At 32.7% G+C, this 14,118-nt stretch overlaps 2 protein-coding genes and 1 long non-coding RNA gene across 4 annotated transcripts; 1 reads left to right on the top strand and 2 right to left on the bottom strand.

The window, feature by feature from the left end:
* Positions 1-4,881: 4,881 nt before the first annotated feature.
* Positions 4,882-5,158, bottom strand: AT4G04355. The gene has a single exon (NR_141799.1). It is a non-coding gene; the product is annotated as an other RNA (long non-coding RNA).
* A 1,065-nt stretch (positions 5,159-6,223) lies between these two features.
* Positions 6,224-9,349, top strand: AT4G02930 (GTP binding Elongation factor Tu family protein). Its single transcript, NM_116527.4, has 12 exons — positions 6,224-6,560; positions 6,675-6,750; positions 6,844-6,936; positions 7,018-7,092; positions 7,425-7,529; positions 7,618-7,708; positions 7,798-8,003; positions 8,089-8,172; positions 8,278-8,346; positions 8,428-8,490; positions 8,576-8,816; positions 8,903-9,349. The coding sequence occupies exons 1-12, from the start codon at positions 6,370-6,372 to the stop codon at positions 8,971-8,973; spliced, it is 1,365 nt and encodes a 454-aa protein (NP_192202.1). The 5' UTR covers positions 6,224-6,369; the 3' UTR covers positions 8,974-9,349.
* Positions 9,350-9,460: 111 nt separating this feature from the next.
* AT4G02920 (uncharacterized protein) lies at positions 9,461-12,241 on the bottom strand. Of its 2 annotated transcripts, none has more exons than NM_116526.4 (5): positions 11,819-12,241; positions 11,326-11,494; positions 10,807-11,227; positions 10,658-10,723; positions 9,461-10,564 (listed from the first exon to the last, which is right to left on the bottom strand). In NM_116526.4, exons 1-5 carry the CDS (start codon positions 11,906-11,908, stop codon positions 10,054-10,056), a joined length of 1,257 nt encoding a protein of 418 aa, NP_567248.1. In that variant the 5' UTR covers positions 11,909-12,241; the 3' UTR covers positions 9,461-10,053. The 2 variants fall into 2 exon arrangements, with proteins under 2 accessions (NP_567248.1, NP_849293.1); NM_178962.3 differs by having other exon boundaries at positions 9,467-10,564; positions 11,326-11,497; positions 11,819-12,230.
* Positions 12,242-14,118: the final 1,877 nt, after the last annotated feature.

The raw sequence follows: 14,118 nt of genomic DNA, 5'->3' as shown, positions 1-14,118 counted from the left end.
AAAGTAATAATAATCAAATTGTTTTTGTACCTCTAAGATATTAATTAATTAGTCTAAGAGCTTCTTCTACTATTATCGTTGTTCTTATTTGACTTCTCCTTTTGTTTACAAGTCAATTCACTAATAGTTGAAAAAGCTCCCTTCTACGTGATTAGTTGAAAACATTAAATATGATAGTTACAAAATAGAAAAAAAAAAAAATAGAAGATTCCGATCCGTGATTAGTAAGTATTGATCCGTGGTTTGTTGTTTCGCATGAAATTTTTGTTGAAAAAAGTTTCGATAAAACTTGTTTATCTAGTAGTCATAAATCTAAAAATATGTGAATTTCGTTTTAATTAGCGTTGAAAAAAATGTTGAATTAGAATTTAGATGGTGTTGACTAGAAAAACATTGAATTTTATGGTGAGACTAAATTATTATCACCAATCCATAAAGAGCAAAAAGGTTAAGTAGCCTCTTGGCAAAAAGGTAAAGAATCAATGAATGATGGGTTAGACCAACGAAATGTAAAATTATGGGACCGGAATGAAAAGTCTACGAAAATGGTGGGGTGAGGTAAAATTTGGGCCTACATCGTCCAGATTTGTGGGTCGCCGAAACAGCACCACCCTCTAACATCAGTAGATTCCCTTTTCCACTACCTATGGCACACACACAAAAGAGGTATGGGGTTAACTCACGAACCCTTAGTGACCCATAAAAGTGGTGCTCATTGTTTTTCATAAGAAAGTTTCTGATCATGATCCATGAAGAAATGCTCACTCGTATTTTGTTGATCGGATCTTCTATTTCTAGATACAGATAAACTTTTAAGACAGTAAATTATCACACAAGTTCACTGGATAAATTTGTATGTAGCCACTAGCCACATAAATAGTATAAAATTTGGGGTATTTGTGTATTTGGACACTTTAAATTCTAACCAACTCTTTGAGTTTGAGACATTCTTTTGGGAGTATTTGTCTAAACTAGCATGTTATTGATTACATTATTACCCTCTCAAAATTGAATATTTACTCTTCCACCATTTTATATTTGTCTAAACTAGCATGCTACTCCATTCTCTCAACATGCTTTCTATTTTAACATTTCTTGCTACTGAAGAGAAATGAGAAAATAGGGGTTTTCACCCTTTCTTGTGGCGTTACTCGATCGCTAACACTCGAATTGGTGAAAGCTCATGGGCAAAAGATTCATTTGTCGCGACAACGAGACCAACACTCAAATGCATATAATTTTGTGTTACAATCGCATTTCGAAGTTGTGAAAACATATAGTATCTTGTCATTTTCAGTCATTTAAAATAAGGCGCCAACCAGCTTTTTTTATTATTATTGTTTTAACGAAATTTATTTTCTTCGAATTTTATTTAATGGTTTGTCCAGTTTTAATTTATATACGTCTTTGAATTCTTAGACATGCATATCAATCTGTTAGAAATTCACAAAGCTTTATTTATAGAATTAATTATGGATTTGCCATTTTTGGATAACATTTATAAATTTCCTTTTTTATAAAATTTGTGGATTTTATATTTTTTCAAGCTATAAAATTGTGATTTAACATATGTTTTATTCGTTATATTTGAGTTTAGTCGATTACAGTTGTTCTTATGGTTTATTCTTTGGTATAAAATACGTATTTTCGCCAAAAAAATCCTAAATACATACATTTTTAAGTGTTACAAAATGACAAATACATCAAAATTTAGTAAAAATGGCAATTTAATTTTTTTTTGATGAAAAATGTAAAATCAACAATAATCCTTTATTTATATTTGTAAACTCGGTTTTTCCAACATAAACTAACCTCTTGTCTATATCTTATTATATAAAGTATGGTTTTCAAAGTTGCTAACTCATAAGATTGTGCCACGTGTCAAGTTAAACGATCAGATGTTTACATGTGTCATTCAAAATTTAACTTTTTTATTGTCTAAAAAAAATAGAAAATCTTAAAAAGTAAACAAATTTACATATACTAATTTATATGTCTATATCAATACTTATATGAAACACAAACTTAACATTTAATAATAAGATATTTATAAACAATTAACATAAATTCAACAAAAGGAAAATTAACAAATTTGTCTTTAACTTATGTAATCATAAGTGAAAATAGAACATTTTGAGAAAAATAGCTTAGCTTATAGGATTTAACTTTTCAATTATTTTTATTTATTAATTTTAACTTATTTAATATTAATTTGCATGATGTAAAATTAACTTACGAGATTACGACATATATAGAAACTATATTTTCAACAATGTTTGGTTTCTAAATACTTTTGTGGATTTCTTTTTTTATTATTATTAATTCTTAGCCCTAGGCGTTTGGGTATTCGGGTCGGGTATTTCGGGTTCGGGTTTTTGGGTTTAGAAGTTTAGGACCCGTTCGGGTAATTTAAGATTTTGGGTCGGGTTCGGTTTAGGTTCGGGTTCGGGTTCGGGTTCGGGTTCGGGTTCGAGTTTATTTATATATTAAAATATCAAATTTTGTGTGCAGATCTATTAAATTACTTGAAAATTTCAAAAATTCCCAAAACAACACAAGTAGTTTTGCTTGAATATATCTAAAAATACACAAAAAGAACTAAAAAATCTAAAAAAATCCTAATATTTTCTATATATAAGTATAATACTTATATTTGAGATATGTTTGGATATCTATTCGGGTTCGGGTTCGAGTTTTTCGAGTTTTGAAGTTTAGATCCGTCCGAGTATTTGAAAATTTCGGGTACACACGTCTAAATATGTGGGCCTTATCTAGTAAATTTATATTAGTTGACAAACAGACAAAAATACTAAACAAACGATGCAAAACAAAATAGTTATTTTTTATATCCAGTAAAATATAGTAGTATATACACCAATTAATTAAATGTACGAATATATATTTTATTTATTAACTAATATTAAAATTCACTTTTCATTAGGAAGTAAAGTTCTTTTTCTGAGAGAATATTGTTTACATGTGAATTAGACTGTAATGAGGTTTTTATATTCTTCTAACTTTGATCGGAGTTTTAGCTATCTAAATGGAGTAAGTCTTTTAAGAAGCCTTTTTCCCCCATTAATATATTATTTCTTTATTGAAATAATTTAAACATGTCGAATATGTGGATATCGCATTATTCGTGTATAGATAGAGATACCCTCCTTCCATGTGAGAAAATGGTCCAACCAAGTAAAAGCTAGCTTATATTTTGTTTATTATGAACCTTTTATATACTATAATGCACAATAATTAACTTATGAATCATTAAGTATTGATTGGCGTAAAGCTTATAATTATAATGTATTCATGGAATATGAGCCACCGGCTCTACAAGAAGAAAGATAGTATCGAAGAATCGTTTCTCTCTTTTCGTAAATGGCAAAGAATAATTTATCTCGAGAATGAGGAATATAAACAATGACTTTATAATATAAGTATTATACTATATTATGTATAATTTAATATTGTGTAAACTATATATAAAGTCCTTTTACAGCATTTAAATATAGATATTTATTGACACACTAGTGCAACAATGGAAATATCTTGAATTGATTAAAAAAAGTTGTTATCTATACAATATGAAACTCTTTGTATATCTTAGGTGCAAAACTATTTGATAATATACCGATACATAGTATAACGATATTATTGGATAATCCTCCAAAACTCAGCTTTTTGTCTCGAAACTTAAGTTATAACAAAGTTAATTGAAAATAATGAGACAGTACTAGAGATGTATGATAAACCAATTAAAGTTGAAAAAGTTATATTCTTATTTAGCTTTGCCGTCAAAAGGTACGATAAATGGAAAATATGCTCTTGTCTTCTGAGCCTCAAAACCTTAAGAAGATTCTTACATATCTTACATGTCAAAGTAAAGAGATAGTTGGTAACACATTCCCATGTGGTCCGGAAAACAAAAGCTTCCTTTATTGTTTTGGAATATTAATCAGCAACTGTGTAGTAGTATTCTATGTTGCATACGTAAAACATATAAATAACATTATAATCATATTAGTTTGAATAATAGATTCTAATAAAAGATGATGTATCTTTAGCCTAGTGATACGTCTAATGATCTTAATTAAACTTGTTTAATGTAATGAGTTAACACTCAATATTAACAAACAAAAACTTCATATTCTGGACTACGTATGTTATACATATTTCAAATATACATCAATTGTCTATTCTCAACTTATTATTTATAGTCTCTTTGTTTTCTTGACAAATTATTGGTCATATTTTTCTTTCACATGGTTCCGAAGGTTACGTTTTCATGTATATATACATTTGTAAAAAAAGTATATATATAACATTTGTACAAAAAGCATAAAAAAATTAAAATGTTTATCCCGATTGCTTTTTGTTTGTCACATCAATATTTAGTGCTCTAAATATTTTGGTTGAGTCACGAAACTGTAAATTAAAATCGTTGAAGTTGCTCAATTATATATACGTCACCGAAGTTGTTGTATATTAACATTGCATGCTAAAATATATTTCAGATGTTTAGGACACATAATGCATTTTCCGTAAAATAAAGCTTAAAAATAAATTAAAATATGGTTTTATAAGACACTATTTTATCTTCTTTTTTTTTTTTTTTTTTTTTTTTTTTTTTTTTTGCCAAACCCCTATTTTATCTTTTTATCTTTTGAAATTTTTTATGATGTATCTATGAAAATGATTTGTGACTAATGCACCGAGGCTTCATATGATTTCATTAATCACATCCCATATAAAATCACGGGTTATGTTCATAATTTGTTTATTCAATATTAGACTACTATGTGAACTTTTAGTGAATTCACTTTTTTTTTTATCCAATCAAACCTCTGGTTTCAGAATTTAGTTTCCAGTTTTAAACTTTTTTCTTGAGACGTAAAAGCTCTCATGCTTTGTTGATGATGTAGTGGTGGAGAATCGTGATCTTCAACACTTTCATGTAAAAAGGCTTCATCATCGTTAATGGCATCTTGGGTTTACTCTTGGCTGAATATAAAAAAGAAATAATAGGATTGATATAGACTCTATATATTAAGAAATAAAGTAAGACAGTCCACGGCAACGCATGTGATTATAGGAACCACTATCATGCAACGACGTGGATCAGTGGGAACCGTTGCTTTCGAAAGCATAAGAGAGACATCAATTAATTACAAAGAAATTGTGTAAACACATTTATATATATCAGTGACATTTGAGATTGGTTTTGACAAAGATATACAACTTCTCTCCCGACATAAATGTCTACAAGAATACGCAAGTTAATCATATTTGGAGCTCTTTCATCTATAGTTGTAGACAATTTGTACACTCTATTAGGGAGTTCTAGACTTTTGATGAATAGAAACATTTTCAGAATTTGCTTTATTTTTTTAATATAGGAATGTGAATATTATTTTAAATGATTCGTTTCAAACTTTGGATATATAGTCATGTATTCTTATAACTAGAAACTTCGGGTATTTGGGTAAAATTTTCGATTATTTGGATACAAATTCGGGTATTGGGTAAAATTTCGGGTATTTGGATATAAACCGATCTGAAACCGATTGGATCCGAACCGAATCCGAACCGAGATTTTCTATTTACCCTATTGGGTCCTAGAATAGCATATCCGACATATCCGTATTCGACCGATTATTACCCAAACCCGACCAGCATACCTGAATACCAAGCCGTAATTTAGATATGCAATTTATAAAGGCTAAAAAATCGTGAAAAACCATTGTGATATATTATAAATTATTTTTTGGGAGCCCTAAAAACATTACATATTTTGGAAGCTCGAGACAAAAGCCTTTCTTTTTTTTAACCCTTTAGGCACGGTTATATGAATCATATGACATGTAATATAGCAGTTTGTAATAGTACCGTCATATTGTTTAACCTTCAAATTCAAATATGCATGATTTATGTTCTTGACAAAAATATGTATATTTATGCAAAATTAAATATTCATCTATAACGATCATATTATCTATACTGTTAATTTTAAAAGGATCATATCATCTATACTGTTAATTTTTAAGTGATTTTTTTTTATAATTTGGATCCCATTTTATTTGCTCTTAAAAACTTTGGATATACTTGATAGCTTTTTAACAAACAAAAATAAAATAAAAAGTACTTCGAGCCCACGTAAAATCGAATAAACAAAAATTTAATTTGTTGAACAAGTTGGTGTTTTGAACTAAGGCCCAATAATAGTAAGAATACTAAAATGGGCTTAAGCCGGGTCGTCGGATCGGGTTTAAGAAAAAACAGGGTCGAGGTTTCAAGAGAAACCCTTGTTACTCAGGCGACTAAAACCCCAAATCTCATTTGTGTGTTCGCCTTTCTCTCGTACAAGTCAAAATGGCGTCCGTTGTTCTTCGAAACCCTAGCTCGAAGCGCCTTGTTCCATTCTCTTCCCAGATCTACTCTCGCTGTGGTGCTTCCGTTACTTCCTCTTACTCGATCTCTCATTCTATCGGTGGAGATGATCTCTCTTCCTCTACCTTCGGAACCTCCTCCTTCTGGAGATCCATGGCCACTTTTACTCGAAAGTTAGTTTTCTTTCCATTTTTTGCTTCTTTTTCCCTCTTCAGATCGGAAAGTTGGAAAACTGGTTGGTGATTCTGATTGTGATTGCTCTGCTTATGTAATTGCTCTTGTGGCAGTAAACCTCATGTAAATGTTGGAACTATTGGGCATGTTGATCATGGCAAGACCACTTTAACTGCTGCAATCACAAAGGTACTTCTTTTGTGTATATTGGTTACATGAAACTTATTGTCAAAGAATCTGTTTTTTTTTTAAGTTGATATTGTGATCTTACTTATGTTGCAGGTTCTTGCTGAGGAGGGCAAAGCTAAAGCTATTGCCTTTGATGAAATTGATAAAGCTCCTGAAGAGAAGAAGAGAGGAATTACTATTGCCACGGTCTGTGTTATCTTTATGTATCATTTTCTCATTTTTCTAATTAGATTTTGTTCGTTTACTTGATGTTACTTGGTTCTGTAGGCTCATGTGGAGTATGAAACTGCAAAGCGTCACTATGCTCATGTGGATTGCCCTGGACACGCAGATTATGTTAAAGTAAGAAACCGATATACTTTTTTACTTTCATATAAGATAGGTGTTAACAATAGTCGGATTCTTGGAACTTAAAGTATGCTGCTCCTTGGTGTATATCATTTTAACGCTGCAAACATTACATGTTACACATTTTCTTGAAACTCTGACTCCAATCTATTTATCAATGATCACGGTTTTGAACTATGATAACTAGAAGGGTTATTCTCTATGCAAGCATCATAATCTAGTATTTGTCAATTGTATAGTGGAGTAACATGCATCAGTATACGGGTTTCCTTTGAAAATACTTTGGTAAACAGTTGAGCCTCACTGCTTCTGTTGCTAACTTTCAGAATATGATTACTGGAGCTGCGCAAATGGATGGCGGAATTCTTGTGGTTTCAGGACCAGATGGACCCATGCCGCAGACAAAGGAACATATTCTACTTGCACGCCAGGTTTGGATTATTAAACCATGAACACTTGAAGCTACTCAGTGGAGCTAGGTTCTTTGCCACAATTTGAAAATTATGCAATGTTCCACAGGTTGGTGTTCCCTCACTTGTGTGCTTCTTGAACAAAGTTGATGTGGTGGATGACCCTGAGCTCTTGGAGCTTGTCGAGATGGAACTACGTGGTTTGTAGATTTTTAATGTCACAGAACTTCTTCTTTCAGCATATGAAGTATGTATACGCTTGCTCACATCAACTCTTGTCTCTATACAGAGCTCCTCAGCTTCTACAAGTTTCCTGGGGATGATATTCCCATCATCCGAGGATCTGCTCTGTCCGCATTACAGGGCACCAATGATGAAATTGGAAGGCAAGCTATATTAAAGCTGATGGATGCTGTTGATGAATATATACCTGACCCTGTTCGCGTCCTTGACAAGCCTTTCTTGATGCCAATTGAAGATGTTTTCTCAATTCAAGTACACTTAGTCTACATCCTTGTTGTTTTCTGATTCACTCTTTAAAAAAAAAAAAACAGTTCTGATACATTTCTTTTTCTTAAAGGGACGTGGAACTGTTGCAACCGGTCGTATCGAACAGGGAGTCATTAAAGTGGGTGAAGAAGTTGAGATATTGGGTTTACGTGAGGTGAGAGTGCATAAATATTGTGTTTGTACTGCCAAACTGGTGTTTTCTGGGGGGCTATTACAATTAAGCATTTTCTTTAGCATAACTGCAAGATTTGATTTTCAGGGGGGTGTTCCACTGAAATCGACTGTAACTGGGGTTGAGATGTTCAAGAAGATTTTGGATAATGGACAGGTAAAGCCAATATCAAAAGATTACAAAGACAAGTTCTGGGCATGTAAGATACTGATCAAACCTTGGCTTCTATTATGCTAGGCTGGTGATAATGTAGGACTTCTTCTGCGTGGGCTAAAGAGAGAAGACATTCAGCGTGGAATGGTAAGCTTAGGCATCCTTACGACGAAAACCAACTTTACTGAAAACCAACTGAACTAAAGTTTAATCCTCTGCTTTTACGTATTAGGTGATTGCTAAGCCTGGTTCATGCAAGACATACAAGAAGTTTGAAGCAGAGATTTACGTGCTCACAAAGGATGAAGGTGGACGTCACACTGCATTTTTCTCTAACTACAGGCCTCAGTTTTACTTGAGGACTGCAGATATCACTGGCAAAGTGGAATTACCCGAAAACGTGAAGATGGTTATGCCTGGTGACAATGTCACAGCTGTTTTCGAGTTAATCATGCCTGTCCCACTCGAAACAGGTAAAACAATCTTACAGAAACTCTCTTTTGGTACTTGAAGTTGGATTTCTGATTCTTTTCCTTCACGTCTCGTCTTCTGGAAACAGGTCAAAGATTTGCCTTAAGGGAAGGAGGTAGAACAGTTGGAGCTGGTGTTGTATCAAAAGTGATGACCTAAACTACTCAAAAGCACATTCTTCTCCTTCGTTCTCTAGGAATCCATCAATTTCGAGATTTTTCTTTTTGTCTTTTTGCTGCTTTGAGATTTCTTTGGGTAGATCAAATAAACAGAGAGAAACTTAATTTATGTTTCCAATGAGAAAGATTAGGGCAGAGGGCACGAAACGTCTATTTCTTTTTGATGCTTCCTACTTTGTGAAACTTTCAAAAAGCCACTTCCAATTCTTTCTCACCTTCGTGGTTTGTCAAGTATTTGTTTTTATTTCTTTAAACCAAAATCATGAATTTTCGATTATTAAATTAAGTTGACCAGAAATGAAATATTTATTTCATGTTTAGCAAATCTTTTGCTCAAGTATGCTTCCTCTTATGATGCTATGCTAGATTGTAGTGCTCACTCTTGTGGTGAGAGACAAGCTTGTATGTAACATTAGATTTTGTACTGATACTACTTTTTTAGGTTCCACACTCCCAATTTAGATTTAGGAACTAGTTATATTGTTGAAAAGAAAATAAATGTCGTCGTTCCCTCTAGTTATTATTTATGTTTGTGTTACAACTTCCATTACAAGAAGGGGTCAAACAACGCAAATAGGACGAGCATAGTAGACGAAATATGCAAACTACTGATTTACCAGTACAAGCAGGGTCGTCAACGCGAGGCTCTGATTTCATTCTCTTCACACAATTAAAGTTTCATGGCCCTTACTTTACCATATGTTCAAACCGAAGAACATCATTGTTGTGTGACTTGATCGAAAAGCTACTGAAGAAATTATGACTGTTTTTTTAGGTTGTAATTCGCCACAGGTTGGTATTCCATCACTTGTGTGCTTCTTGAACAAAATTGATATGGTGGAGGATGAAGAAATGTTGGAGCTTGTAGTGATGGAACAAACGCATTCTTGCAAAACATTTATTCTCTTCAAAATTCTTCACCTCTTAATCTTAGGTTCTACCACATAATATCATCTTTCACATTTACAGCTACTAAACAAGTTTTAGTCATTTACAAACGACCTTTTAGAAGCTTTCCATGGAGTAGTAAATCAAGATTTTTACCTCTCACCCCGATTTTTCAACATGCAAACCTAAGCGCAAACACCGCGATTACCGTTGCAGCTCTGTAGTAAACCTCCTTCATACTTCTCTCCACACTGTTTATGATTTCGTCATCTTTCAAACTTGAACATGGCTTGTTCGCTTTCCTATTGACATGAACAATCACCTCCCTGAGTCTATTCACAGCCCATGACAGTATTACCAAACTCAAACCAAGCCCAGTGTCGAAGAACTTATTTGCGCAAAAGGGTACACGCCTTGAAGCAAGGCTACATACGACAGAAAAGAGCACAGCGATTCCAGTTCCAGCAGCAGTGATAGAGAACTGAGTCAGAAGCTCTGAGAGCTCTCCACATGATTTCTGTAAAGAGAGTACTGTTGTGTGTTTGTGTCGATGATCATTGCCTATCATTAAAGAGAGAAGGCTCTCGTAAGCGTGGAGATGATTTCTTTTGTATAGGTCCCTCTCTTTAGCTTTTCGCTTCGTGTTGTGTTTCCTTGGTGACTTGAGCCTGCTTTTCTCAGGACTTGTTCGAATGAAAAAAAGAATACGAATATGAGAACACTAACAACACAAAAGTAAGTAGTTATAGAAGCAAGTAGCGATGAGATTATATTACCTCTTCAAAGGTGCTAGCACTGTAACTGCTTTCAGCTTAGCCGGTGTAAATACGTCACTTTCAAACCTGCTTAGAAAAACAGTGAAAGGTTTTAACACCGAGAAATCAACGCAACACAAGCGAGCATAAATCTGGGCGATGGATTTTACCTCTGAAAGTGTGGGATAAGCGGTGAGAGCTGTCTCCATTTTGTTGTTGAATTCCTTGACAAATTGAACTCGGAAGCAATAGAAAGTAGATCATTCAACTCAGGATTGCTACTTGAAGAGAACAGAACATGACCATTCGATCGCACAGAGAACTCTGGATTCTCCATCATATCCCTAACGAGATCCAAAACCGGTTTCCCTAATTCTTGATTCAAGTAAAGAACAGAGGAAGTATCATACGGTCGTAGCTGAGAACTGGATTTCATAGACTCAAACTCCATCAATTCATTTAACAGCGACATATCGAATCCTTTTTCCTTGAACTCCTCTGACTGAGACAGAAGAAACTCCATCACCTTTTCTTGTCTTGCAAACTTATCAGCGATTCCAAAGCTCAAAATCAGAGATTCTGGTGCCGTCTCTGTATCAACCATAAAGCAAGTTCATGTAAATTAACGAACTGATTGCAGAAAGGTTCATTATTAACTGATAAAACCAGAAGCAGTAATTGAGCCTTACCATGAACATCCATGAGCAGAGGTTTCATCATGGCTGAATCAATCTCCACGAATTGGCTAAATGAAGAAACCGGTTTCCATGGTTCCAAGAGTTCTGTATTCAGATTGAAGGAGCTTGCAGGTATGATCTCTTGTCTTGCTCCGGGATTCACCAGATGAGACCGGCTATTCTGCTGATTCATTCATTGACAATAACAGAATCAAAACAAGAGCCATCAAATCCAACAAAACGCAGACGCAAAAAACGCAAATCAAAGATGCTAACTTTACATGAACCTATATAAACTGAATCATTCAAATCATCAAATCCAACAAGATGTACACGAAAGACACCAACTTTACACGAACCCAGATAAACTGAAGCATTCAAGTCATGAAATTCAACCAGATGTAGACGAAAGACACCAATTTTACAGGAACCCAGATAACAGAAGCAACCAAATTATCAAAAATCCAATATGAAAATGAAATGATGACTCTGAAGAATTAGTTACCTTGATGATTTCGGTGTTGCAGAGGTCTTGAGGAAGACCAAGGCCAGGGATTGAATAACCATGAGAAGTCATGAAGCAAAGCTTGATCATTTTTTGGTTGTTGTAGCTGAAGAGAAAGAAACAAAGTTCAATCCTTTCGAAGAAAACTTGGTTCTTCTCTTCTCTTGTTCGTTAAAAATCCATGGGTAAAGAAGAAGAAGAAGAAGAAACAAAGCTTATCGCTAAGACTTCACCTACGCCGCAGAAATGAGATTTAAGAATCTTCTGGATTTTTGGCTGGGACCGAAGAAGAAGACAGTTTAATTCTTAAGATTTTTTTGAGGCTTAGAATTATTCAATTAACAAAACTAAACCCGACTCTATGTCGACCCAAAGGAACAAATAACAACTCTTTGACCCAACTAGTACACCTTAATAACAAACTTTGGCCAACATTGTTTGCAAAAAGAGACACTTCTTTCGATTTTCATTTGTTTTACGGTAATATACTTAGTAACACGAATTTGCCCCTCTCAATTTCATCCTTCTCTTTCGCTCCCTTTGGCATGCTTTCTCTCTCTCTCTTTTTCTTTTTCTTCTCCATTTTAGTTACTTAATATTAGATATTTCGTTTATTTTATATATAATTATTTACTTAAAAAAAACAACGGATAAATCTTAAAATATAAGAAAAATTAAATATTAATTTATTATATAAAAATAGATAAATTATATTATATTAAGTAACTCAAATAATAAGAGAGAAAAGTAGAAAAAATACAAACACACGTTCAAAATAAAAAGGAAACAAGTGATTTTTATAAAATAAATTTATTTCACCAACTAAAATTTATTTTTTTCGTTCATAACTTCACCGCTCATTTATTGTGTTGTTCATATAAAGAATTAATCACAGTTTGTGACAATTAAAGATAAGTGTGGGAGGTCCCTAATAACTGTGTGAAATGAAAAATACGAGACACCAATTATAAAAGAAGAAAAAGCACCACACTAATAATAAAAAGAAAATAGAGTGTCTTGAAGGTTGCTCTAGTCATGGTTCCCCATGCCATCTCACCTTATTTCTTCTTCTTTGAACATCTCCAACAATGGCCCTCATTTTAAAGGGGGCACACCCTCAAAATGAAGATTTGAGGGTCACTTACTCCAATGGTATACCCACAAATTTATTTTAATTTTTTGAAGTATTTACATTATAATCCTCAATTTTTAACAATAATCAGTTATAGTGATAAAACTTTCACAAATAAATATAACACATATATTATAGAAACAATTATGCCAAACAAGATTTAAAAAAAAAACTCCATATAATAATATAATATTATATATAAATTAAAAAAAAAACATAAAAAAAAACATAAAATGATTTATAAAATTACAAAATTACTCTATATAAATATTTCCAAAATGCTCCCATATATGATCACTCAATGCATTTCAAAGTGATAAATTAGTCTCTTTATTTTTTATCTGTAGATTATAAGATAAAAATTGTTGAAATCTTGTCTGTTCATTTAACCCCGTTTCAACTGTTGGCGGTGGCATCAATCTTGAATCTCTAATCAGTGCATTGATATCATGTTCATCCTCAATTATTATGTTATGCATTATAATGCAAGCTGTCATTATATCATGCAATACTTCTTTGTTCCAGTAACATGACGATCATGCTATGATAGCAAACTTCGATTGTAAGACTCCAAACGCACGTTCAACATCTTTTCGGCATGCTTCTTGTTATGAGATGTCTCTCTTGATTTTTTGAAAGAAAGTGCATCAACTAGAAGCAAGGATTATGAGATGGCTCAATTGCGTATGCAAAATCAAGCAAAAAAATTAGCTCTAAAAGAAATAGGGAAGGAAAATAAAATATTGCTAACACGTTTAAGCGATATTGATGATAGTAATACATGTGAATTTATACGATCTGAACAAGCAAGAATCATACAAAAAAGAAATCAAGAACAACAACAACCTCCGATTCCATCAAATGTTTATGGACAATATTTTGGTGATCTTGGAGGTTCAGGATCAAATTTACCTGAATATTAATATTGCATTACGAATTTAATTTTTTATTAGTTATGTTTTAATGTAATTTTTTCAAGTGTTAATTTATTTTGTGTGTTTATGTATTTATTTATCATTGTAATGTTAATTTTAATTTGTGTTGAAATGCTCAGTGTACTATTATTGTTGTATTTGTTTTTTATATTTAAATAATTTTCATTTATTTAAATTTATATGAATATATTTGAAATAGTTGACTTTAATAGAATTATTTGTAAGGAATATAA

This window comes from Arabidopsis thaliana, chromosome 4 (assembly GCF_000001735.4).
Source record: "Arabidopsis thaliana chromosome 4, partial sequence".
NCBI lineage: Eukaryota > Viridiplantae > Streptophyta > Magnoliopsida > Brassicales > Brassicaceae > Arabidopsis > Arabidopsis thaliana.
The sequence above is the reverse complement of the archived record's forward strand: the minus strand, read 5'-3'. Positions and strand labels throughout refer to the sequence as shown.